At 39.1% G+C, this 27,111-nt stretch overlaps 1 protein-coding gene and 1 non-coding gene across 8 annotated transcripts in view; both read left to right on the top strand.

Moving 5' to 3' along the window:
• Window positions 1-27,111, top strand: part of TMEM62 (transmembrane protein 62) — a 52,575-nt gene that overhangs the window by 13,256 nt on the left and 12,208 nt on the right. For 4 of the 7 annotated variants that reach the window (XM_010339577.2, XM_039468756.2, XM_039468754.2 and 1 more), the window contains 7 exons: window positions 3,890-4,031; window positions 6,503-6,627; window positions 6,775-6,897; window positions 9,633-9,788; window positions 10,208-10,367; window positions 17,144-17,257; window positions 24,575-24,659. In XM_010339577.2, coding sequence (XP_010337879.1) covers window positions 3,890-4,031; window positions 6,503-6,627; window positions 6,775-6,897; window positions 9,633-9,788; window positions 10,208-10,367; window positions 17,144-17,257; window positions 24,575-24,659 — 905 coding nt within the window. The remainder of the gene's footprint in view (window positions 1-3,889; window positions 4,032-6,502; window positions 6,628-6,774; window positions 6,898-9,632; window positions 9,789-10,207; window positions 10,368-17,143; window positions 17,258-24,574; window positions 24,660-27,111) is intronic. The other 3 variants (XM_039468759.2, XM_074393776.1, XM_074393777.1) reach the window with 1 other exon arrangement.
• On the top strand, window positions 1,941-2,047 carry LOC120364087 (U6 spliceosomal RNA). The gene has a single exon (XR_005579440.1). It is a non-coding gene; the product is annotated as a U6 spliceosomal RNA (small nuclear RNA).

Here is a 27,111-nt window from a genome sequence, read left to right as displayed (position 1 = left end):
TCAATGAACTGATAGTCTAGTTAAGGGACATCAGAATTATTTAGGAAACAACTAGATAAGAACGTGAAGGAATCGCCGATGAAATGCTGGATTATTTAGCACACATGATAATCACTACGAGATATCAGAAAAGGCAGAGATCAGCATGGGGTGGACATAGAGAAGACTTTATAAAAGAAGCATAAAATGTGTTCAATTTTAAAAGATGAGTAGCATTTGAAGAAGTAAGACATACCAAGGTGGTTATTTTAGGCAAAAGAATAGGTATGAACAGAGTTAAAAGCTAGAATGGGTCAGGCATGGTGGCTCACACTTGTAATCCCAGCACTTTGGGAGGCCATGGTGGGTGGGTGACCTGAGGTCAGGAGTTCGAGACGAGCCTGACCAACGTGGTGAAACCCTGTCTTTACTAAATACAAAAAATTAGGCATGGTGGTGCATGCCTGTGGTCCCAGCTACTTGGGAGGCTGAGGCAGGAGAATTGTGTGAACCTGGGAGGCAGAGGTCGCAGTGAGCCGAGATTGAGTCATTGCACTAGCTAAACTCTGTCTCAAAAAAAAAAAAAGCTAGAATGAACTTTGCAAGGGCAGTAAGAAAATTGGTATCACCAGAATCAACGTTCATACCGAGGACTAGTGTGACACTGGATAGGTAGCTTAGGGCTAATTTATGGAGGTCTTAAGTAACAAGCATAGAAGTTGAGATGTGATGGGTAATAGTTGCATAATGTTTTAATTACATAATTAAAATAGTGGGGTTTTGTTGTTGTTTTTTGAGTCATAGTCTTGTTCTGTCACCCAGGCTGGAGTGCAGTGGCACAGTCTTGGCTCATTGCAACCTTCGCCTCCTGCATTCAAACAATTCTCCTGCCTCAGCCTCCAGAGTAGCTGAGATTACAGGTGCCCGCCACCAAGCACAGCTAATTTTGTATTTTCAGCAGAGACGGGGTTTCACCATATTGGCCAGGCTGGTCTCAAACTCCTGACCTCGTGATCCACTCACCTCGGCCTCCCAAAGTGCTAGGATTACAGGCATGAACCACCGCGCCCAGCCAAAATAATATTTTATAAAGGGCAACCTCACAGTGAAAAAGAAAAAGAGATGAGGTAAAAAGGAAAAAAGAGATATTGGAGTTATGTGGACCAAATAGGAGGGTCCTGCAATAGTCCAGTCATGATATGGAAAGACATTCCCATCTCAACTAGATTCTTGGATATGGAGATGTTGACATCAATTTGAGGATGACAGGTCAAAAAGCACTGGTTAACTGAATTTGTATAATTAGAGTCACCATAAATTGGAAGAAGAGGTTGTTCTCTTTTGTTAATGTGAGAAAAGAAAAGAACAGAGATGAGAATCTTTCACTTCTGTTAACTGTTTGTATCTTTGATGGTGACTGTGGGAAGTTAGGAGATATTTTCTTTTTCTTTTTCTTTTTTTTTTTTGAGACGGAGTTTTGCTCTTGTTACCCAGGCTGGAGTGCAATGGCACGATCTCGGCTCACCGCAACCTCCGCCTCCTGAGTTCAGGCAATTCTCCTGTCTCAGCATCCTGAGTAGCTGGGATTACAGGCACTCACCACCATGCCCAGCTAATTTTTTGTATTTTTAGTAGAAACGGGGTTTCACCACGTTGACCAGGATGGTCTCGATCTCTTGACCTCGTGATCCACCCGCCTTGGCCTCCCAAAGTGCTGGGATTACAGGCATGAGCCACCATGCCCGGCCAACATTTTCAAAGATAATTAACAGGACTTGGGGCTGAGTGGTTAGCGGGAAAGTAAAGTAAATAGTCACTTTAAAGTTTCTTACCTTTATATTTTTGTTTTTAGCCACCTAAACTTTATTGAATTTAATAAATGGCATTTTAATAAAAATAAAAATATTACAGAAATATCAATCTGAAGGAAAAAATTATTGATCTTAAAAATGCCCCAGAGAGTGCTTGCTTCAGCAGCACATAAACTAAAATTGGAATGATACAGAGAAGATTAGCATGGCCCCTGCACAAGGCTGACATGCAAACTCATGAAGCATTCCATATTAAAAAAAAAAAAAAAAAGCCACAGAGAGCCTGGGAGCAGTGGTTCATGCCTGTAATCCTAGTACTTTGGGAGGCTGAGGCAGGTGCATCACTTGAGTCCAGAAGTTCGAGACCAGCCTGGGCAACATGGTGAAACCCCATCTCTACAAAAATATAAAAATAAGCTGGGCATGGTGGCATGTACCTTTGATCCCAGCTACTCAGGAGGCTGAGGTGGGTGGATTGCTTGAGCCCAGGAGGCTGAAGTTGCAGTGAGCTGAGATCTTGCCACTGCGCTCTAGCCTGGGTGACAGAGCCATACGCTTTCTCAAAAAAAAAAGAAAAAGCCCCATAGAATGCCAAAATCCCATCTTATGTTAGCATCATATATTTTAACTGTATTTTCAAATAGTTGGATTTGTTTCTGGACAGTTGGATTTTAATGTATCAAAAATGCAAGAAAGGAAACAGCATATGTAAGATTATAAGATTCAGAGGAATAACTGAAAATTAAATAAGCAAGAGAAAATATAAGTAAAACTTTAAATTTAGAATAAAACCCTAAGATAGAAATTTAAAAAATACCAAGGAGATAAGACAATAGAACTAATTGACGTTTAAATTGGGTTTGACTAATTTCTGAGTATTAGTTGTAATGTCTATATAATGTATTTACTTGGGTTACATCATATTTGATGACTGTTGTGGCCCACTAGCCCATTAAGTTTCAGGAGTTTATTTGTATTTTTAAATATATGCTGTTAAGTAAAAATCATGTAAGACACTTAGATAAAAGATAATATCAACTTTTCTTTTTTTTTTTTGAGACGGAGTTTCACTCTTGTTACTCAGGCTGGAGTGCAATGGCGCGATCTCGGCTCACCGCATCCTCTGTCTCCTGGGTTCAAGCAATTCCCCTGCCTCAGCCTCCCAAGTAGCTGGGACTACAGGCGTGCACCACCATGCCCAGCTATTTTTTGTATTTTTAATAGAGACGGGGTTTCACCATGTTGACCAGGATGGTCTCGATCTCTTGACCTCGTGATCCACCCATCTCGGCCTCCCAAAGTGCTGGGATTATAGGCGTGAGCCACCGCGCCCGGCCCAACTTTTCTTATAATATTTTGACATTTGAATAATATAGGTATACCCCCCCAATAAAATCTATGCTTTCCTTCTTATTTATTCTCCACATACTTAATCAGTACCTGCTCTGTACTGTGTTAGCCATCTTTTCTTCCTGGTCTTCACTCTGCAGTTTTATGGACACCTGAACACTGTTGACACCTAAGGTGGTAAACTTTCATTAGTGGATGTAGACCCTGTGTATGTTATCAGTATATCTTTAGGAACCAAAAAGGATTTAACAACTCAGACCTAGACCAATATTTTTCTCCTTGCTTGAAGACTTCCTCTTTGCAAGTCTTTCTTGTGAATTCAACCTCTGTAGTCCTGTTTTAAGAAGTAAATAGCTTATATCTCACTACCCCAAGAATTCTACGTACTTAGTAGGTGCTCACTAAATCTGCAAATGATTGATAAATACTGTTCCACTGAATTTTGATCTGTTTCTTTTTGAACATCTAATGGACTGCCTCAAAGAGCCATCTTATTTCTGAGCTTTACTTGGTGAACTTGTGTTTGGTTATTGATGAATTAGTTTGCATGAGTCTTTGGGGACAACAGGAGAAAAACTTTGAAATTTAATCGGTTTATCCATTGTGGATCTAGTTGAGTATATTTCTCTGTCAGATCAGCAAATCTCTTCTTCAAGGGAAGGTAAAATCTAGTGTGGTATTAGGGAAGGAATTTTAAAGCACTGTCTTTTTGTAATTACACTAACACTCTCCTGTCTTCTATTTTTTAGGAAATATTCTGCTGTACGTAGAGATGGCTCTTTCCATTATGTCCACAGTACTCCCTTTGGCAACTATTCGTTCATTTCTGTGGATGCCACCTTAAATCCAGGGCCTAAGAGACCCTATAATTTCTTTGGAATTTTAGATAAGGTGTAGTAAAAATCTTACTTCCCTTTGTAGCTTACTTATTTTTTCATGGACATATGTGGATCACTTAAAGTTATCATAGGTAAAGTAGTTGTTATTGAGGAAGACTTGGAGAGAAATTTAACTTTGTTACAGGTATGACTAGAAGTTACTATTTCCGCACTATTTTTGCTATCCTTGTTCTTGACCCAAAATCTGAGAAAGAAGTATCTCACACTTTATAGAGTAAACATTTATTAAATAGGTACTGGGTGCAGGATGCACTTTGCAGGGTACAGGACCTATAGCTTTATGTGGTATATTCCTAAGTTCCCACAATTGACAATTCTGACTAATGGTCTTTTTTGTGTGTGTAACAGAGTTTTGCTCTGTCGCCTAGGCTAGAGTGCAGTGGTGTGATCTCGGCTCACTGCAGCCTCCACATCCCTGACTCAAGCAATTCTCGTGCCTCAGCCTCCCAAGTAGAGATTACAGGCATGTGCCACCATGTCCAGCTAATTTTTGTATTTTTAGTAGAGAGAGAGTTTTGCCATGTTGGCCAGGGTGGTCTCAAACTCCTGATCTCAAGTGATCCACTTGCCTCAGCCTCCCAAAGTGCTGGGATTACAGGCATGAGCCACTGTGCTCAGCTGGTCTCTATTTTTTCTTTTCTTTTCTTTTCTTTTTTTTTTTAACAAAAGAAGGACAACTATTGAAATCAGTAAGTTTATTTTCAAGTATTTTGGCAAGGCTAGGTGATTGCTGGATTTAAACTGTGTGGAAAGTTTCATTTGAGAACCTCTTATTATTTCTTGGTATAATAAATGCCAACTCATTATTTAATAAGCCTATCCCCCTAAGTAAGACATGTGAACTCATATGAAAGAACACAAAGGTAATAAAGTCAATTCTTAGATTCTTAGAGTGTTTATTCTAGTGATGAAGTATAAGACCAGTATAGAAATAAATATAATAAAGAGCAGAATTTGCTAAATTAGAACTAAGAGGTTCAGAGTTATATGAGAGTTTGAAAGAATGTGAAATCAAGTGAACAGAATATTGTCAAATGCACTGTGTTACTTTAGGTGTTTTATTTAGTTACATTCTGTTTTGTTTCCTGTCAATCAAGTGTCTTTAGTCAGGGTTGATTAACTCACATTAAATCCCATTCTTTAGTATTTTGTTAAGGTAGAATTTGAGGATCATGTACATGCAAACCAACTGGAGTGTTACAAAATGCAGATCTCTTGGCCTTGCCCTGGACTTACCAAATTAAAACCCTGAGGGTAGAACCCAGAAATTTATTGTTGTAAGCACTTTACAGATAATATTAATGCATATTTACAAATGTACCAGTTATTTTTTGAAATCAACTTTTGAGGTATGATTTGCGTACCAAAAATATCCTCATTTTAAATGTTTGAAGAGTTTTGACAAATATATATATACTGGCATAACCATCACCACAATTAAGACATAAAACAGCCGGGCGCGGTGGCTCAAGCCTGTAATCCCAGCACTTTGGGAGGCCGAGGCGGGTGGATCACGAGGTCGAGAGATCGAGACCATCCTGGTCAACATGGTGAAACCCCGCCTCTACTAAAAAATACAAAAGATTAGCTGGGCATGGTGGCGCTTGCCTGTAATCCCAGCTACTCAGGAAGCTGAGGCAGGAGAATTGCTTGAACCCAGGAGGCGGAGGTTGCGGTGAGCCGAGATCGCGCCATTGCACTCCAGCCTGGGTAACAAGAGCGAAACTCTGTCTCAAAAAAAAAAAAAAAAAAAAAGAAAAAAAAAAAAAAAAAAAAGACATAAAACATTTCCATCATCCTAAAGAATTTCCTTGTACAGTTATCTTCACCTCCTAGGGAATAACTGATTGGTTTTCTACCAGCATGGATTCATTTTGTTTGTTCTAAAATTTTGTATAAATGAAATCATACAGTATGTATTCTTGGATCTGGCTTCCTTAGCTCAGTATAATGTTTCTGAGATCCATCCATATGGTTGTGTGTATCAGCAGTTCTTTCCTTTCTGTTGCTGAGTAGTAGTCCATCATGTGGAGTATTACAACTTGATGATGATTTTTAGTTTTTGGCTATTATCAGAACTGTAATAAACATTTAGCTAGAAGTCTTTCCATGTTATTATTTTAGAAGTTTAGTTTTAGTATCTTTTTTATTAATTGTAATGTGTTATACAAAGCTATAAAGATTAGTGATAACTGCTTTATTTCTCAGTTTCCTTATCTATTAAAAGAGGTTAATACTTACCATACCTATTGCAGAGTTATTTTTAGGATTAAATGAATTATAATGTATATGGAAACAGTTTGAAATCCACAGAGGTCCATACTGGTCATTAACTAGTAGGGTTTAAGGCCTAGATAACATACAATTATTATTATAAATCTTCAGAGGAGTTTCCTAATCTGTTGACATTAGATTTTAGCCTGAGCCCTAATTTAAGATCCTTCCATTTTTCTCCCATTTCAGAGACAGATGGAGGAGCTCTTATTACTGGCCAAGGAAAGTAGTCAGAGCAACCATACAATTTGGTTTGGACACTTTACAACATCCACTATTCTTTCTCCATCACCAGGAATCCGGTCAATAATGAGGTGAGACAAGCTTCCAAAATCAGAATTCATTTGTTTTTAGTTTTTAATTTTGCTGTATCTATTCTGCTTTTCTGGCAAGACACTTTTATTAGTTTGGCCTCACAAGTTATCTTTGTTCATTTATTTCATTTATTTTTTATTGGTTAGTTCGGCTATAGCTTATTTGTGTGGACATCTCCATACACTTGGTGGACTCATGCCTGTTTTGCACACTCGTCACTTCCAGGGCACTTTGGAACTTGAGGTGGGAGACTGGAAGGATAATAGAAGGTAAGGTAACCTCCCCGTGGAATAAAACTTATACACATAAGTTTTGCCAAAGCAATGATAGCTTTCTTGCTGATATCATGGATGATTACAGTTAAAGAAAACCTTGTGATATTTCTGTTTTTCTAAAGTAATATGTGTCTCTGCGATCTTTGTCATTTTGCAGAAACCTTTTCACAGCAGCAATGTTAACTATCACTGTGTTATGTTGGATTTTCAAGAAATGTCCATTAGGAAATGGACTCAAACTCTAGTGTGCACAGGACTTATTGGGGAGCTTATGAAAAATAAAAATTTTCAGGCACTATGTCTAGAGATTTTGATTGTGTTGGTCTGGATTAGTCCAACAAACTACATTTTTTTTTTTTTTAGACGGAGTCTCGCTCAGCCACCTAGGCTGTAGTGCAACGGCGCCATCTCAGTTCATTGCAACCACCATCTCCCGGATTCAAGTGATTCTCCTGTCCCAGCCTGTCGACTAACTGGGATTACAGACACATGCCATCATGTCCAGCTAATTTCTGTATTTTAGTAGAGATGGGATTTCACCATGTTGACCAGGTTGGTCTTCAACTCCTGACCTCAGGTGATCTGCCTGCCTCAGCTTCCCAAAGTGCTAGGATTACAGATATAAGCCACCACGCCCAGCCCAAACTGCATTTTTTAAAAGGCTGCGGGGTGGTCTATGCACCACAATTTGAGAAATACTAGTACTAGAAGTGTCATTTTTTTCCTCCTGAATTTCATATCTACCATACTGGTTAATGCTACAAGATGGTAGCGATTTAAGTTCTTCATATAGATGATAGTTGGCTTTTTTTAGGTTAAGGTTTCTCTACCAGAAAACATGTTTATCAGAATCATGTAGTATAGTTAAATATATGGTTTTTTAAAAATAAATATTTAAATGAAATAGTTTATCAAGTATAGAGGAATATCTTATTGTTTAACTAATACAGTTATTTAATTTACACAAACCCTGTGCTCTCAATTAATAGGTACTCAACAAAGATTTGTTGCACAGAATATGTTATCTTTTTATTTTTAACTACTTCCATTAATTAAAAAGGAACTTTACATCTTGGAAGGTATTTCCTCATTTTGGTTGAGTTTTTAGAAACTGTATGAGTTATGCTTGAAACTTGTAATTATTTGGCAACTATAATTACTTTGAGCTAGAACTTGTCTATTCATGGGTGTAAGGCTGTGGGCTGGGCTATGATTGCCTTTGTGAGATAGTCTTACTAACCCTTGATCAGCTTCTTTATTTCTTCTAAGTGCTCCAGTTATAAGTTGTAATGTTAATTATGAAGCCATTTCCTTTCTCTCTCCACCAGCTCTCCTGTGTTCCAACACTGGGGTTTTATCTGGAGTTTACTGAAAGGACCTAACCTTTACCTGCCTTTATAAACACTTAAATTGTATTAGTTACAATAGAATAATTTTTAAAAACAGTCAGTACATTGGTAATATTAGGCTAGACCTTGTTGTAGATGCAGATAAATCCAGAAATATCAGTGGCTTAACACAAATGTTTTTCACTTGTATAAATTCAGTATGAGTCAGAACAACTCTTTTCCATGGGGTGAGTCAGTAATTCAGACTTCCTCCATCTTAAAATACCTATTTTGGCATGCCAATTCCAGGGCAGGAAAGAGAGCACTAAGAACTCACACCCACTCTTAAGTACTTTGGACCACAGGCATGATATATGTCACTTCTGTTCACAGCCCATTGGCCAAAACTAATCACATGGTCCCAACCAAATACCAGGGAGACTGGGAAATTCAGGGGAATGTGTAGAGTATCTGATGAGCACAATTGTTTTTGCCATAATAAATCATTTCTTTTCTTATTTCTAAAAGTTAGAAAATATAAAACTTTGGTTATTCTTTAATGAATATTTTATACTTTTTGTTATTGCATTTGGAAAATGAACACAACTTTAATTTCTTTGAAATGACAGCAATAAAGGCTTAAGGCTAGGCATGGTGGCTTATGCCTATAATCCCAGCACTTTGGGAGGCTGAGGCAGGGTGATCATCTGAGGTCAGGAGTTTGAGACCAGCCTGGCCAACACGGTGAAACCCTGTCTCTACTAAAAATAGCCGGATGTGGTGGCAGGTACCTGTAATCCCAGGTGCTTGGGAGACGGAGGTAGGGAAAATTGCTTGAACCCAGGAGGCAGAGGTTGCATTGAGGCAGAGGTTGCATTGAGCCAAGATGATGCCACTGCCCTCCAGCCTGGGTGACAGAGTGAGACTCTGTCTCAAAAAAAAAAAGAAAAGAAAAAAACATTTAAAATAAGCATGAAAGATTTTTAATTGTGTTCATATCAACCATTTTAATATTTTTTGTAGCATTGTTGATAGGATGAACAATGTCAGGTATTAGGGTTATAATAAATGCCTTAGGTTCAACATTGTCTTAAAGTACAGGGATAAGATAAATTACTTCAACAGTATTTATTTAAAAATTAAAGAGTACATGCCATGTACCAGGTATTGTTCAAGAGCACAGTTGAATCTATTGCCCCAGTCACAGGCCAGTTATGTGACAAAAGTGAAGGATAAAATCATAGGGGTAAGGGAAAAAAGAAAGAAAATACTACTTAATCTTTATTCAAATTCATCATGTAAACAAATCCTAGTTATGTATTTTTATGTTTGTTCTGTATGTTACCTTCATGACCTCTTATAATGTGAAGTGACTAAATTACCTTATTATCTGGTCTCTAGGTACCGGATTTTTGCTTTTGATCATGATCTCTTCAGCTTTGCAGATTTGATCTTTGGCAATTGGCCTGTGGTTCTTATCACCAATCCTAAGTCACTCCTATATTGCTGTGCTAAACATGAACCACTAGAAAGACTTCTTCACTCAACACACATCAGGTATGTAGCAATTTTTCAGAATTTACTTTCAGTTTGATAATAATGGAAAATAAGAGTCACTGTGTTTGTATTCCTATGTGAAAGCTATGAGATGCCCCATTTTAGTTTCTCAATAACCTAAAGATTATATAAAGATAGATTACTTACTGTTTTGTTCCCATTAAGTTAAAAAGCATATCATTTTCTTAAGCTGATGAAATTTTAAAAAGCATTCATAAACCCATAATTCTACCATTATTATTTTGTTTCATTTTATTCCATCCTTTTTATTTGGATGCTTTTACATTGCTATAAGCATAATGTACACATTCCTTTATAGCCTACCTTTTTAAAATTTGCAAGTTACCATAAGGTTATTCTCCATTACTGAAACAATGACAAACCTAAAACCATGTGTTTTGTATATGCTCTCATTTTAGAATCTTGGCCTTTTCCTTATCCGCCATTACTTCTGTCACAGTTATGATTGATGAAGTTGATTTAGGCCAGGCTGTTCATGTGTCTGGTCCCATTTTCATACTGAAGTGGAATCCTAGAAACTACAGTAGTGGGACACATAACATAGAAGTAATCGTCCAGGTAAGTTAGTAATTTATATTCACTGTGTAAATGACTAAGCTGTAGCCTCAATGAATTGTGCTTTGGAATATTTTAGTCAATTGTTAATGAAACTATGTTTAATAAAAAAATTTGGGGCCAGGCATGGTGGCTCACGCCCGTAATCTCAGCACTTTAGGAGACCAAGGCGGTTGGATCACCTGAGCACAGGAGTTCAAGACCAGCCTGGGAAAAACAGTGAAACTGTCTGTACAAAAAAATACAAAATTGGCCTCTAGTCCCAGCTACTCAGCAGGCTGAGGCAGGAAAATCACTTGAACCCAGGAGGTGGAGGTTGCAGTGAGCCGAGATTGCACCACTGCACTCCATCCTGAGCAACAGAGCCAGACCCTGTCTCAAAACAAACAAAAGTGAAAAAATTTGGGCTGAGACTGGAGGATCATTTGAGGCCAGTAGTTTTGAGACCAGCTAGGGCAACATAGTGAGACCCCCATGTCAACAAAAAAATACAAGTTAGCTGGGCGTGGTGGCATGCATTTGTAGTCCTAGGTATTTGCGAGGCTGAAATGGAAGGATCATTTTAAAGAGACTTGAGTGTTCATGTGCACCAGGAGTTCGTTATAGTGAGTTCTGATCGTGCCACTGCACTCTAGCCTGAGCAACAGAGAGAGACCCTATCTCAAAACAAAACAAAATGAAACAAAACAAAATTGAATACACTGTATTTAGTATATTCTGAAAATCAGCACTCAGGAGTAATTATAATATTACAGAAGAGAAGAGGAGTGACCATAGTCTCTCTCTGTTTTTAACTCCAGGAAATCATTCTTTTGTTTTCTTCCAACTTTGGCCAGAATCTTTTCATAATGGGGGCAAATTCTCCAGTATGCCCATAGGTAATAGAATAAGTCATAAAACTTGTATTATGTATCCATATCTTGGATTGCTGTCTCTAACTGTAGGACAATTGTGTCACTGTTTGAAAGCTTCAGGACACAGAAAATTTCTAAGGCATCAAAGCACTTTTTTGTTAGGAGAATAAGCATTGTTTGCATATGCAATACCAGTCTGCCTTTTCTTATTCTGATTCAGTTTGGGCCAGGCATCCCCAAACTTTTTACACAGGGGGCCAGTTCACTGTCCCTTAGACCGTTGGAGGGCCACCACATACTGTGCTCCTCTCACTGACCACCAATGAAAGAGGTGCCCCTTCCTGAAGTGCGGCAGGGGAGGAGGGGGCGGATAAATGGCCTCAGGGGGCCGCATGCGGCCCGCGGGATGTAGTTTGGGGACGGCTGGTTTGTGGCATTGAATTTATAAGCACCTGTCAGAGTAGAAAGTAATAATCATTACCAAAACAGAGCAGTTTCATTAAATTCTTAAGGCGATAAGCTGTGCTCAGAAATTAGTTTCTTGCACACACATGCGCGCGTGCACACACACGTCAATTTCTGCAATTTTATGATTTGATGACATTTTAAAACTATTTAATCTGGTAATGTTAAGACTTAATTTGAAACACCAAATAATTTTTCATAAAGTGTATACTTTCATTGTCCTTTTTATCCCCCCAACAAGGACAAGTTGAACAAGAAGAAACTATTTACTGAGCTCCCTCTAAAGAAATACCAGGCACTTAGAATTTTTTACTTAATCCACAAAACAATCCTTCGTTTGGGTAGTTTTACCCTTAATTTGTAAGTGGAGAAACTTGTACATCTGCACAAGAGAAGACATTTTGCTATGCCACCTGTCTTTAAAATATTCTGTGTAGAAGGAAGAAAAAACTTACAGAAGAATGTAGAAGGAGAGATGGCTGGAGATGAACCCTTAAGGTCTTTCATATTAGAAGTTGGATCATTTTAAAGAGACTTGAAGGTTCATGTGCATCTAGAATAAATTATTACCTGTCTTTAAAGTCATGGAGAAGATGTGGGAGCAACTTTAGCATTGGGAGGCTAACACTTGGAGTGCCTCAGCATCACAGTATATTATTTTCTTAATATGATATACATACAGCTTCTGTAGTTTTATGAAGAAAAAAAACCCCATAGCTTACATTTTTTGAAACATTTCTGGCTGCTTAATTAAATCCTTAGTAAAAACGTAAAATTACCTACTTTTTTATGTTTAACATTTCTTAATAATGGTATCAAGGTATACTTTATGCATAATAACATAATAAACCTTGTATATTTAAAGTATACAATTTGGTGAGTTTTGACTTATGTATACATCCTTGAAGTCATTACCAACAAGCGATATGATACATTTCTCTCAAAAGTTTTCTTACATCCTCAACCTCAGACAATTACTTACCTATTTTCTGTTTTCTTAATATATAACTTTAAACAATTAACTTACTGAGTAGTAGTAAATAGGAAACCTGCTCCCCTCATTGGTTCATGGGAAAGTTCTGTCCTTTTAAATACAGTAAGCTGTAGATAAGTCAGATTGAAACTCAAAATCTGTGGGAGAAAACATTTCTTTATTATCTAATATTTTACCTACTTGTTAGATTTATTGAATATCTATAGGTTCCTTGCAGTCTATTAGCAACTAGACCTTTGGATCAATTTTCAGTGTGGGTCCTGGGCTAGTGGCATCAGTATCACCTGGGAACTTGCTAGAAATGGAAATTCTTAGGTCTCATCTGAAACCTACTGAATCAGAAACTTCGGAGATAGGACCCAGCAATGTAGTTTAACAATCTCTCCAGGTGATTCTGATGTGCACTAAAGTTTGAGTACCAGTAGTTTAAGATTATTGTGCCTACTCTGCCAATTTAAAGAGTAGACTCTAGAAATCTCTAATCTCAAACATTAGAGAAATCTAGATCCCTGCTTTAAAAAAATAACTTATTTAATATAAGCACATTTGGAGAAATAAAAGTTTAAAAAACACAAATGTAAGTTCTTATTATTTTAAAACCTTTTTATAGTGGAAAAGTTTTAAATATACAAAAGGGATAATATTATAATGAACTCCCATATATCCATCAGCCAGTCTCAACAATTATCAACTCATGATCAGTCTTGTTCCATCTTTATTCTTGTCTCCCCTCCCTGCACCATGATGTCATTTCACCTATAAATATGTTAATATGTATCAGTAAAATATAAGGACTATTTTTTAAAAACATAACCATGATCCCATATCATACCGGGAAGGTTAACAGTAATTTCTTAATATCAAACTACCCAGCTAATGTTCAGTTATTCCAATATGTCACATACATAGATAGACAGAAAGATAAATAGATATGTATATTTGCATTTGGTTAGTTCAAATCAGAATCCAATTAAGGTTCATACATTGCATTTAACTGACTTGTTTCTTTCATCTGTTTTACTGTATAGATTGCCTCCCTTACCTGCTCCTTCTTTTTTTCCCCCCTTATAATTTATTTGTTTTGGAAACTGAATCTTTGGTCCTGTGGAGCTTCCTGTTTTTGGGATTTTTGCTGTTTACATCCCTGTGGTATCATTTAACATGTTTATCTATCCCCTTCCCCCTTAGTTTCTATAACTGGTAGTTAGATTTATATCTTTTTTTTTTTTTTTGTCAAAACTACTTTTTCTGGTGTTTATGCTTTTAACAGGATGCTCATAATATTTGGTTGTTTCTCTTTCTATAATGTTAAGATGGATCAGTGTCTTCAGCTGTTGGTAGCCTTATTGGTGTGTTGGTAAATATTTAGCAACCAGCTTGGGGCAAGTTACTGCAATCAAGGAGAGGATCCTGATTTGTAGCATTTCCCCAATTTGTGTCAATTCTCATAATATAAATATTTCAACCATGGCTGGTTTTAAGCTACCAATGCCATGTTAGTGGCTGCAGAATTGCTGAAAACTTAACAGTTGGCTCTTGTGAACTGTCAGGACTGCTCCAGCACACTGCTGGCTCATCCTTCCATTATCTTTTCACCTAAGGATTTTTAGTAGCCATTGATGATATTTACCTAAATTCATTTTTTCATTAGAGTTATAAAATAGTAATTTTCAAATTTTCTTTCCTTATATAGGAATATCAATTAGAACAGTCCTATGAAAAAAAAATTCTCTCATCTATTTGGTATCCAGATATAGAGTCACACAGGAAATGCAAGATAAATTCTTCTTTCCTCATTGCCCCTTTACTAAACTAGTTTTCAGAATAATGAGTTAGTTCTTTAGTATCTGCCAAAGGTGACTGAGTCTTTTACGTTTAATATTATTATAAATTCAAAGTTTAAAAAAATACATATTTGATATGTTTCAGTCCGTTGCATTTATTCTTTTCTGTGCTCAAACTGTTCCACCTTTTGCTAGTGGGAGCCTCTTCATGTTGACTACTAAGTCCTTTGACACAATCCCAGTAGTCTTTGTTCATTTTTTTACTTTCTTATTTGACAAGATAGTCCAAGCTTTTCTTATGCATTTTTTTCTTTAAAAAAATTTTTTTAAAAAGTTTTAATAATTGTGGGTACATAGTAGGTGTGTATATTTATGGGGTACATGAGATGTTTTGAAACAGGCATGCAATGCATAATAATCATATCATGGAAAATAGAGTATCCATCTTCTCAGGCATTCATCCTTGTTTTACAAACAGTCCAATTACACTCTTTTAGTTATTTTATTTTATTTTTTTGAGACGGAGTTTCGCTCTTGTTACCCAGGCTGGAGTGCAATGGCGCGATCTCGGCTCACCGCAACCTCCGCCTCCTGGGTTCAGGCAATTCTCCTGCCTCAGCCTCCTGAGTAGCTGGGATTACAGGCACGCACCACCATGCCCAGCTAATTTTTTGTGTTTTGAGTAGAGACGGGGTTTCACCATGTTGACCAGGATGGTCTCGATCTCTTGACCTCGTGATCCACCTGCCTCGGCCTCCCAAAGTGCTGGGATTACAGGCTTGAGCCACCGTGCCCGGCCTCATTCTTTTTTTTTTAATGACTGAATAGTATTCTATTATGTATATGTACCTCATTTTCTTTATCCATTCATCTGTTGATGGACACTTAGGTTGCTTCCAAATCTGAGTTACTGTGAACAGTGCTGCAGCAAACATGGGAGTGCAGATATCTCTTCTTGTGCACTTCCTACTTAAGAACTGGAATGAGCTGTTTCCCTAAAGGGCACTGTTTTCTTTTTCTTTTTTTTTTTTTTTTTTTTTGAGACAGGGTTTCGCTCATTACCCTGGCTGGAGTGCAATGGCGCGATCTCGACTCACTGCAACCTCTGCCTCCTGGGTTCAGGCAATTCTCCTGCCTCAGCCTCCTGAGTAGCTGGGATTACAGGCACGCACCACCATGCCCAGCTAATTTTTTGTGTTTTTTTTAGTAGAGACGGGGTTTCACCATGTTAACCAGGATGGTCTTGATCTCTTGACCTCATGATCCACCCGCCTCGGCCTCCCAAAGTGCTGGGATTATAGGCGTGAGCCACCGCGCCCGGCCAAGGGCACTGTTTTCTTGTAGTGAGAAATGCTATTTTGAGACCACAATCTAGGCACCAGCCTACTTAGCTCATTACTGTTAGGTTTGTTGTTATTTCTAGGCCTTTTTATGGAACAGAGGGAAATACAGGTTTTTTTTTTTTTTTTTTTTTAGGGAAAATACGCTGTGAGTGTATGCTAATACTTCCTATTTAAATGTAGAACTACGGGTTTTAAAAGAAATTTTTTTTTTTTTTTTTAGACAGAGTCTCACTCTGTCACCCAGGCTGGAGTGCAGTGGCGCAATCTTGGCTTACTGCAAGCTCTGCTCCGTGAGTTCAAGCAATTCTCCTGCCTCAGCCTCCCAAGTAGCTGGGATTACAGATGCACACTACCCTGTCCAGCTAATTTTTTTGTTTTTTTTTTTTTTTTTTGAGACGGAGTTTCGCTCTTGTTACCCAGGCTGGAGTGCAATGGCGCGATCTCGGCTCACCGCAACCTCCGCCTCCTGGGTTCAGGCAATTCTCCTGTCTGCGCCCGGCCGTATTTTTTTTTTTTTTTTTTTTTTTTTTTTTTTTTGAGACGGAGTTTCGCTCTTGTTACCCAGGCTGGAGTGCAATGGCGCGATCTCGGCTCACCGCAACCTCCGCCTCCTGGGCTCAGGCAATTCTCCTGCCTCAGCCTCCTAAGTAGCTGGGATTACAGGCATGCGCCACCACGCCCAGCTAGTTTTTTTTTGTATTTTTAGTAGAGACGGGGTTTCACATGTTGACCAGGATGGTCTCGATCTCTCGACCTCGTGATCCACCCGCCTCGGCCTCCCAAAGTGCTGGGATTACAGGCTTGAGCCACCGCGCCCGGCCGGCCGTATTTTTAATAGAAATGGGGTTTCTCATTTCTCACTATGTTGGCCAGGCTGGTCTCAAACTCTGGCCTCAAGTGATCCACCTGCTTTGGCCTCCTAAAGTACTGGGATTACAGGCGTGAGCTGCTGCACCTGGCCTAAGATATGTTATTCAAAGTACTTATAGGGCAAGCACTTTGGGATGCCAGTGCAGGAGGATTGCTTGAGGCCAGGAGTTCAAGACCAGCCTGGGCAACATGGCAAGACCCCAGGCATAGTGGCATGTTCCTATAGTCCCAGCTACTTGGGCAGCTGAATCAAGAAGATCACTTGACCACAGGAGGTCAAAGCTGCAGTGAGCTATGATTGCATAACTGAACTCCAGCCTGGGCAACCAAGAGAAACCTTGAAAAACAACAATAACAACAACAAAAAAATATAGTTATTAGAAACCTATTCTTATAAGTAATATAATTTAGAACATTATAAATATTTCCATGTACATGAGAGTTACTTTTGTTCTGTGCTTATTGCTAGGATTCTGCTGGAAGAATTAAGAGTGCTCACCACATATTTTCTGTTCAAGAGAATAATCATCTCAGTTTTGATCCCCTGGCATCATTTATTCTCCGTACTGATCACTATATCATAGTAAGTGAATTCAATTAAACATTACTTATGTTACTGGATTTGGTAAATGCAGAGTCCTAAATAATATACAGTAGTCCTCCTTTATCTGTGGTTTCACTTTTCATAGTTTCAGTTACCCAAGGTTATCCATGGTCTGAAAATATTATATAAGATATTTTAAGAGACAGAGACCATAATCCTATAACTTTTATTATAGTATATTGTAACAATTGTTATATTTTATTATTGTTGTCAATCTCCTACTGTGCCTAATTTATAAATTAAACTTTATTATAGGAATATATTTATAGGAAAAAACATAATATGTATAGGGTTCGGTACTATCTGTAGTTACAGGCATCCACTGGGGGGGGGGGGGGGGTGACCTGGAATGCATCCCCTGTGGATAAAGGAGGACTATTGTGATCATATGACAAGAAAGTTGAATCTCATAAAATTGAAGTTTAGTTTTTTGTCTAGAAGAATAAAATGTTTTTAAGTTTATTTGGATTAAAAGAAGCAGAGGCATGGATGAATCGTTTGGGATGCTATAAAACCAGGATAACTAAGGGAGTTACAGGGCCTATGCTAACTTGGGGTAAGACTTTTTAAAGAATATTTCCACATCAATAATGCATGCTCAAATTAGAAAACTTGGAAAATTTAGAAATAGATAAAGTGAGATCAGCCCCACATCTTTCTTTTATCACACTATCCATTATAACCATTGTATTTGTCATTACGGTACTCTATTTTTCTCTCTTATATACATATGTATATGAATTTTTGACATAAAATACTATTATACTTTTATTCTCTGTTGCTGTCTGATTTTTTACACTGAGGAATTTGTCTTGACTATTTTCTCACATGAATTTATATTATAACATATTAGCTGCATTATATTGTTATAGGTATGTCTTAATTTTTTTTTCCTTGAGACAGTCTCTGTCACCTAGGCTGACATACAGTGGTGCGATCTTGGCTCATTGCAACTTCCATCTCCTGGGTCCAAGCAATTCTCCTGCCTCATCCTCCCGAGTAACTGGAATTACAGATGCCCGTCACCATGCCCAGCTAATTAAAAAAAAAAAAAATTTAGTAAAGATGGGATTTCACCATACTGGCTAGACTGGTCTCGAACTCCTGACCTCAAGTGATCCACCTGCCTTGGCCTCCCAAAGTGCTGGGACTACAGGTGTTAGCCACGGCACCTGGCCTTTTTTTTTTTTTTTTGAGAGGAGCCTTATTCTGTCTCCTAGGCTAGAGTGCAGTGGCGCAATATCGGCTCATTGCAACTTCTGCCTCCCAGGTTCAAGTGTTTCTCTTACCTCAGTCTCCTGAATAGCTGGAATTACAGGCACCCTCCACCACGCCCGGCTAATTTTTATATTTGTAGTAGAGACAAGGTTTCGCCATGTTGGCGAGGCTGGTCTCGAACTCCTGACCTCAGGTAATCCACCCGCCTCAGTCTCCCAAAGTGTTGGGATTACAGGTGTGAGCCACCTCACCTGACTACCTTAATTTTTAAAATAACTTCTCTATTGGTGGACATTTAAGTTGTTTCTAATTGGCCCCTCTACTGTATAAATACGCTTATAGCTAAGTTTTTGCATGTATCTCTAATATAGTCTCTTGGGATAAATTTCTAGAAGTGGATTGCTGTATCAAAGGGTGGGCACATGATTTTATATACTTTACTATTTATATATATAATTACATAAATTATTATTTATTACAGTAATTTTTTTTTCTATCATCTCTCATTAAAATATAAGCCCATTAGGGCAGGGAATCTTTGTTTGATACGCTTGGCACATAGTAAGCCCTCAATAAATATTTCTTAAATGAGTAAATGGGTATGTTTTTAGTTTTTAATATACACTGTTAATTGTCTTTTAGAGAAGCTATGGCAATTTATACTGTAATTCCCTCATATGTAATTTATCCTGGGTGTTAGTGTAAAATACAAAAAAAAAAAAAAAACACACTAAAATGTTCAGAAGAAAACTGAAACCTTTCTTAATTTCATCTCCCAGAGATAGGTTTAGTGTATATTCTCACAGATTTAAAATGTGAAATCATTATTTTAATTTACTTTTATTACTTGTGATTTAGTTTTTCAAACATATTATTAATAAGCATTTGCATCTCATTATTACAAAATTTTAAAATCATTTGTTATTTTTTCTTTTGTGGATTTTAGTCACCTAAATTAGGCTTTGGGAATTTTGATATTCAAATGAATAAACTGAGGATGTTATTAAAATATAGATTCTGATTTAGTAAGTCTGAGAAGGAGCCTGAGATTCTGCATTCCTAACAGGTTTGAGTTGATTCCAATGATGGTCCGGGGATCGTACTTTGAGAAACAAGCACTTAGGTCATATGTCATTACCCTGAATTAATCTCCAGGTGAATGACTTCTTGAGAAGAAAGCAAAAGAAAACGCAGTCTATGCTCACTCAGCCTGCAGTGTACTCTATACTGTTTTTTTATTCTTATACAACTTTAAAACAAAGTATCCTCTTCCCAGTACAATGAAAGTGGACTATTTTAATTTGATTGCTTAATATAAATGTATAAAATTACTTAGCTTAAGTATCAGTCTAAGTATCTAAATTCAGAAAGAGTAATGTTGAAGCAATTTATAATTTTCTTTATTGGTGGATCAGATGTTTGATTCTATCTCTTAAAGGCTCTATCTCCTAAAAAGAAAAAACTTAGGTTGGGTGTGTTGACTCACGCCTGTAATCCCAGCACTTTGGGAGGCTGAGGTGGGCAGATCACGAAATCAGGAGTCGAGACCATTGTGACCAACATGGTGAAACCCCATCTCTACCAAAAATACAAAAATTAGCTGAGCGTGGTGGCGCACACCTGTAGTCCCAGCTACTCCAGAGGCTGAGGCAAGAGAATCGCTTGAACCTGGGAGGTGGAGGTTACAGTGAGCTGAGATCATGCCACTGCACTCCAGCCTGGCAACAGAGGGAGACAAAGAAAAAGTAAAAACTTAAAGACTCCATCTCTTAAAAAAATGATGTGTGTTTATTATTTTTGATAGGTTTATCTTTTAGTCTTCTTACTGAAGATATGAGTGGTTTACATACCACAATGACAGTGTCAAAGTATTCTGTATTAGGCTGTATATTTACTGTTACCAGTGAGTTTTATACTTTTAGATGATTTCTTTTCTTTCCTTTTTTTTTTCTTTTTTGAGATGGGGTCTTGCTCTGTCATCCGGGCTGGAGGGCAGTGGCACAATCACGGCTTACTGTACCCTTGACATCCCGGGGTCAAGCAGTCTTCTGCCTCAGCCTTCTAAGTAGCTGAGACTGCAGGCACACGGCAATACGCCTAGCTAATTTTTAATTTTTTTTTTTGTAGAGACTGGGTCTCACTTTGTTGCCTAGGCTGGTTTTGAACTCCTGGCTTCAAGCAATCTTCCTGCCTCGGCCTACCAAAATGTTGGGATTATAGGCGTGAACCACTGTGCCCAGCCTTCTTATTGCTCATTAACATCCTTTTATTTCACATTGAAGAACTTCCTTTAGCATCTCTTTATAGGACAGGTCTGGTGTTGATGAAATCCCTCGCTTTTGTTTGTTTGAGAAAGTCTTTACTTCTTCTTCACATTTGAAGGATATTTTTGCTGGACATAATAGTCTAGGATAAAATTTTTTGCCTTTAGCATTTTGAATATGTCATGCCACTTTCTCCTGGCCTTAAGATTTCCACTGAGAAATCTGCTGCCAGACAAATTAGAGGTCCTTTGTATGTCGTTTCTTTTCTTTTGTTGCTTTTTTTTTTTTTTTTTGAGATGGAGTCTCCCTCAGTCGCCCATGCTGGAGTGCAGTGGCCCGACCTCGGCCCACTGCAACCTCCGCCTCCCAGGTTAAAGCAATTCTCTTGCCTGAGCCTCATGAGTAGCTGGGATTACAGGTGTGTGCCACCATACCCAGCTGAATTTTTGTGTGTGTGTATTTTTAGTGGAGACGAGGTTTAACTGTGTAGCCTGGATGGTCTCGATCTCCTGACCTCATGATCCACCCACCTTGGCCTCCCAAAGTGCTGTGATTACGAGCGTGAGCCACCATGCCCAGCCTCTCTTGTTGCTTTTAAGAGACTTTATCGGCCGGGCGCGGTGGCTCAAGCTTGTAATTCCAGCACTTTGGGAGGCCGAGGCGGGTGGATCACGAGGTCGAGAGATCAAGACCATCCTGGTCAACATGGTGAAACCCCGTCTCTACCAAAAATACAAAAAATTAGCTGGGCATGGTGGCTCGTGCCTGTAATCCCAGCTACTCAGGAGGCTGAGGCAGGAGAATTGCCTGAACCCAGGAGGCGGAGGTTGCGGTGAGCCGAGATCGCGCCATTGCACTCCAGCCTGGGTAACAAGAGTGAAACACTGTCTCAAAAAAAAAAAAAAAAAAAAAAGAGACTTTATCATTGACCTTTGGGAATTTGATTAATAAATGCCTTGAGATAGTCTTATGTGAGTTAAAACTTCTTGGTGTTCTGTGACCTTCTTGTACCTGAATAGTGATATATTTCTTTAGGTTAAAAAAGTTTTCTATTATTATGTTTTTGAATAAACGTCCTACCCTAATCTCTCTCTATACCTCCTCTTTAAAGCTGATAACACTTAGATTTGCCCTGTTTTTTGTTTTGTTTTTGTTTTTGTTTTTGAGACGGAGTTTCGCTCTTGTTACCCAGGCTGGAGTGCAATGGCGCCATCTCGGCTTACCGCAACCTCTGCCTCCTGGGTTCAGACAATTCTCCTGTCTCAGCCTCCTGAGTAGCTGGGATTACAGGCACGTACCACCATGCCCAGCTAATTTTTTGTATTTTTAGTAGAGACGGGGTTTCACCATGTTGACCAGGATGGTCTCGATCTCTTGACCTCGTGATCCACCCGCCTCGGCCTCCCAAAGTGCTGGGATTACAGGCTTGAGCCACCGCGCCTGGCTAGATTTGCCCTGTTGAGGCTGTTTTCTAGATCTCGTAGGTGTGCGTCATTCTCCTTTTTTTTTTCCTTTTTTCTCCTCTGACTGTATATTTTTATATAGATGGTCTTTAAGCTCACTAATTCTTTCTTCTACTTAATAAGTTCTGTCCTTGAGAAACTCTATTGCATATTTCAGTTTGTCAATTTTATCTTTCAGCTTCAGAATTTCTGCTTTGTTTTTTTTTTTTGAGACGGAGTTTCGCTCTTGTTACCCAGGCTGGAGTGCAATGGCGCGATCTCGGCTCACCGCAACCTCCGCCTCCTGGGCTCAGGCAATTCTCCTGTCTCGGCCTCCGGAGTAGCTGGGATTACAGGCACGCGCCACCATGCCCAGCTAATTTTTTGTATTTTGAGTAGAGACGGGGTTTCACCATGTTGACCAGGATGGTCTCGATCTCTTGACCTCGTGATCCACCCGCCTCGGCCTCCCAAAGTGCTGGGATTACAGGCTTGAGCCACCGCGCCCGGCCTGTTTTTTAAAATATTGTAATGTCTTCAGTAAATTTCTGTGATAGGAATCTGAATTCCTTTTCTGTGTTTTCATGAAGTTCATTTAGCTTCCTCAAAACAGCTATTTTGAATTCTCTGTCTGAAAGTTCACATATTTCTGTTACTCCAGCAATGGTCACTGGTGCCTTATTTAGTTCATTTGGTGAGGTCACGTTTTCCTGGATGTTCTTGAGGCTTGTGGATGTTTGTCAATGTCTGGGCCTTGAAGAGTTAAACATTTATTCTAATCGTTGTAGTCTAGGCTTGTTTGTACTCATCTTTCTTGAGGAGGCTTTCCAGGTATTCAAAGGCAATTGAGGGTTGTGATCGAAGTCCTTGGTCATTGCAGCCATATCTGTACTAGGGGGCACCCCAAGCCCAGTAATGCTGCAACTCTTGCAGACTTATGTGGTCTTGGTAGGCTTGGGTAAGAACTGGGAGAATTCTCTGGATTACCAGGCAGAGTCTTTTGTTTTCTTCCCTCACTTTTCCCCAAGCAGAAGGAGTCTCTCTCTCTCTTTGCTGGCCTGCCTAGATATGTGAGAGAGGTGACCACAGTTGGTACTGCTCTGGGTGACACCTAAATTCAGCATGGTACTGGGTCTTGTCCAAGGTCTGTGGTGACTACTGCCTGGCTACTGCTGATGTTTATTCAAGGCCCAAGGGCTCTCATTCAGCAGATGGTTAATCTTGCCAGGACATGGTCTTTCTGTTCAACACAGCAGGTTCTCATCTGGCCCAGGCTGGGTCTAGAAATGCCATCCAGGAGTGAGGGCCTGGATTCAGAGGCTTCAGGAATCTGCTTGGTACCTTGTTTTACTGTGACTCAGCTGGTATCCAGGTGGCAAAACAAAGTCCTCTTTACTTTTCTCTCTTCTTTCCACAAGAGGAAGGATTCTCTCCTGGAGCTGTACCACCTGGAGAGCTGGGGGATGGGGGATACAAGTACTCCCTTGGCCACCACAGCTGGTGTCTTACTGGGTTGTCTGCACTCCATTTCCGCTGCCTCCGAGCCTAGCACAGTACCCAGATTTGCCCAAGGACTACGGTCCTGTGGCTTGACTGCCTTTCAAGTTTATTCAGGACCCCAGGGCACTTCTTTAGTCAGCTGGTGCTGGAGCTAGCTGGAACTCAGGTTCCTACCACTGGGGCAGAGGATTCCCTCTGGCAAGGGTCAGCTTAAATGTCCCTCTGTGGGTGCTGGCAGAATTCTGCCCTGTGTTGTGTTCCCCTGTGACAGGGCAGCACTGAGTTCCAATGCAAAGTCCTACAGTCATTTGACTCTCTCCCACAAGTACACAAATTCTCTCTGCCACAGAATGGGGGAGGGGTGGTGTAGGCAATGAAGTACTGTGTTTTCTACCCTTTTTAGTGCCTCTTTCCTTGATAGGATGTTAAAACCAGGTACTGTGATCACTCATCTGATTTTTGATTCTTATATAAGTGCTTTCTTGTGGGGATAGTTGCTCAATTTGGTGTTCTGTGGTGGAAGGGGTGGTGGTTGATTACTCGAGGGTTCTCTTTGGCCATCTTGCTCTACCTTCTCTAAAAGGGGCCTGTTATGAATAACAACAGGTATTCTTTTTACTTTATCACTCTAGAGCTGTTTCAGGAGCCAAAGATAAAAACAAAATGTTATAACAATATGCTCCTATTACTGTTATCACTTACAGCATTACAAGGATTTTAAGAGCTCTGACCAGTAGGGACAAAGACCAAAATATGTATTTCTTACATCACTGTATCAGATACCATTTCCATTTTTGTTAAGGCCACTTTAAAAATTTTAACTGAAAGTGTACCCATGTGTCTATTTCACATTAACATCTATTTCCCCGCAGGCCCGGGTCCTTTTTGCACTGATTGTGCTGATCCAGCTCATCATTCTCATTACCTTTAGATATCGAGGATACCCAGAGCTTAAAGGTTAGTTATGGTTCCTTTTATTCCTATAAGTCTTGTTCATGGAAAAACCAAACTCTGTAAGATGTTTTAAAGGGGTTTATTCTGAGCCAACATGAATAACAATGGCCCAGGGGAAACACAAACCCAAGAAGCCTTGAGTGAATGGTCCTGATGCAATTGGATTACAGTTGGGTATTACACATTTTATGGGGGCAGGAGTTACAGAAAAAGACATAAATCAATATATGGAAGGTATCCATAGCTTCAGCCCCAAAAGTTGGGATATCTTGAAGTGGAGGCTTACAGGTTATACAGGGATTCAGAGATTCTTTAATTTGCAATTGGTTAAAGGAGTGAGGCTCTGCCTAAAACTTTTCAGCAGAAAGGAATGTTTACATTAAGATAAGGATGCTATGTCACAATATAGGGGTGAAAAATGACCTGTTTAGCAAGATTGATGTCCTGCAGTCATTAGATCTTGTTTATAATTTGGTATCTTATTGTGACAGAGTCTGTTTTGTCAGTCTTATGATCTCTATTTTAACACTAATGATGGCCTGTTGCTGTGCCCAAACTCTAAAAAGGAGGGAGTATGATGAGGTGTGTCTAACCTCCCTTTTCATCGTGGCTGAGAACTTAATTTTTAAGGTTTCTTTGGGGTACCCTTAACCAAGAGAAGGTCTCTTCAGTCAGTGGGTTTTATTTTTATTTATAGATTTTATTTTAAGGTATCACATAGGATCTCCTCTATTACCAACTGATAAATAGTAATATAGATTGTCTTTGCATGAACTCTGTGAGGTGCATCCTTCAAACTATGATACTTTTCCAACAACTCTTTCCTTGGAAAAAAATTCAGATTTTTGCTGCTATATGGCAGTAAAATAAAACTCAAGCAAAATGGGAGAAAATTTCACAGTATAGCGCAAGATGACCAGCTTTTACTACAAGTAGGTATTTAATGTAATTTTCACATATAAAATAGTTTTAAATCAAAAAGAACCTATTCAAATAAAGATAAAACACTAAACAAAGCTTGAGAAAACTTAAATAGTTCATATATAAATTTCGAATTACATATACAGCAGAGGCTATAGAAAAGTTGTAAAGAAGGTGACTTTGTCTGTGGTGCCACTGTCAACCAAAAAAAAAGTAAGACATCAGAGAAAAATATTTCCTGATATGAAGAGTTTATTTGGGAGTAAGCAAAAAGGATTATAATCTGGGAAGTACAATATGACAAGGCAAAGGTGCATTTGAAGAGGGGACAGTAGAAAAAAGTTTTATTGGCAGAAAGGAGAAGTTCACATAAGCTGCTTAAAACTTTGCGTCAACGGCTTAGAGTTCACTGGTTCCAGAAGCTCAAAACTAGAATTGGCATCAGTTTATTGGTGAAGATGATATTAACAATTGTTCTTTTGAGGGCTTTTTATCTGAATTACTGCAGCATTAAAGAGGAAATTTTGTGTGGTATTATTTTAGAAAGTCTCTGAGATAGTCCTTAACTTACACATGCAAGCATGAATGCTTCTTCATACTTTCCAAGCTCTAATTTGGGTCACTCAAGAGTGAATTTATCCTGATATCTGCAACTTTCACATTTCCCCCTTTTAATCAAGATCTTTCTCCAAAAGCATCACTGATCATTGAGCTTGTAATCAGGTTTTAAGTGTCCCTTTGCACAAAGATAGACCTGTCCCCGTTATTTAGTCTTGTTCCACATCAGGGGGAGGTGTTTATCAGCTGGATGACAGTGTCAAGACCCTTTTAGTTGCTTGAGAAGCCCTCAGGCTTAGTCTATGTGGATTTCATCATTAAGGTTGATTCTGTTTCGTAGGCATTGGCTATTATTTCAATACACTGGACCAACATCACTTAGGATGTTGCTTCTGCACGGATTTGACAGACAACAGGTACACATTTGTTTAAAGGATAATACAAAGTAAAACTAATCGAGGTATGACAAAGCTAGTTTGTGCAGTGATTCCAAAGTAAGAGCAAACCTACAGGCAATCAACAAAACAAATCAAAAGACCATGGTAGGCCAGGTGCAGTGGCTCACACCTATAATCACAGCAATTTGGGAGGCCAAGGCGGGTGGATCACCTGAGGTTAGAAGTTCAAGACCAGCTTGCCAACATGGTGAAACCCATCTCTACTAAAAATACAAAATTAGCTGGGCATGGTGGCATGCATCTATAATCCCAGCTACTTGGGAGGCTAAGGCAGGAGAATTGCTTGAACCTGGGAGGCGGACGTTGCAGTGAGCCAAGATCATGCCACTGCACTCCAGCCTGGGCAACAGAGCGAGACTCCATCTCAAAAATATAATAAGGCCGGGCGCGGTGGCTCACACCTGTAATCCCAGCACTTTGGGAGGCCGAGGCGGGTGGATCACGAGGTCAAGAGATCGAGACCATCCTGGTCCACATGGTGAAACCCCGTCGCTACTAAAAATATGAAAATTAGCTGG

The sequence above is a fragment of the Saimiri boliviensis genome, chromosome 2, assembly GCF_048565385.1.
Source record: "Saimiri boliviensis isolate mSaiBol1 chromosome 2, mSaiBol1.pri, whole genome shotgun sequence".
In the NCBI taxonomy this organism is placed as follows: Eukaryota; Metazoa; Chordata; class Mammalia; order Primates; family Cebidae; genus Saimiri; species Saimiri boliviensis.
This window is presented reverse-complemented; position numbering and strand designations above follow the sequence as displayed.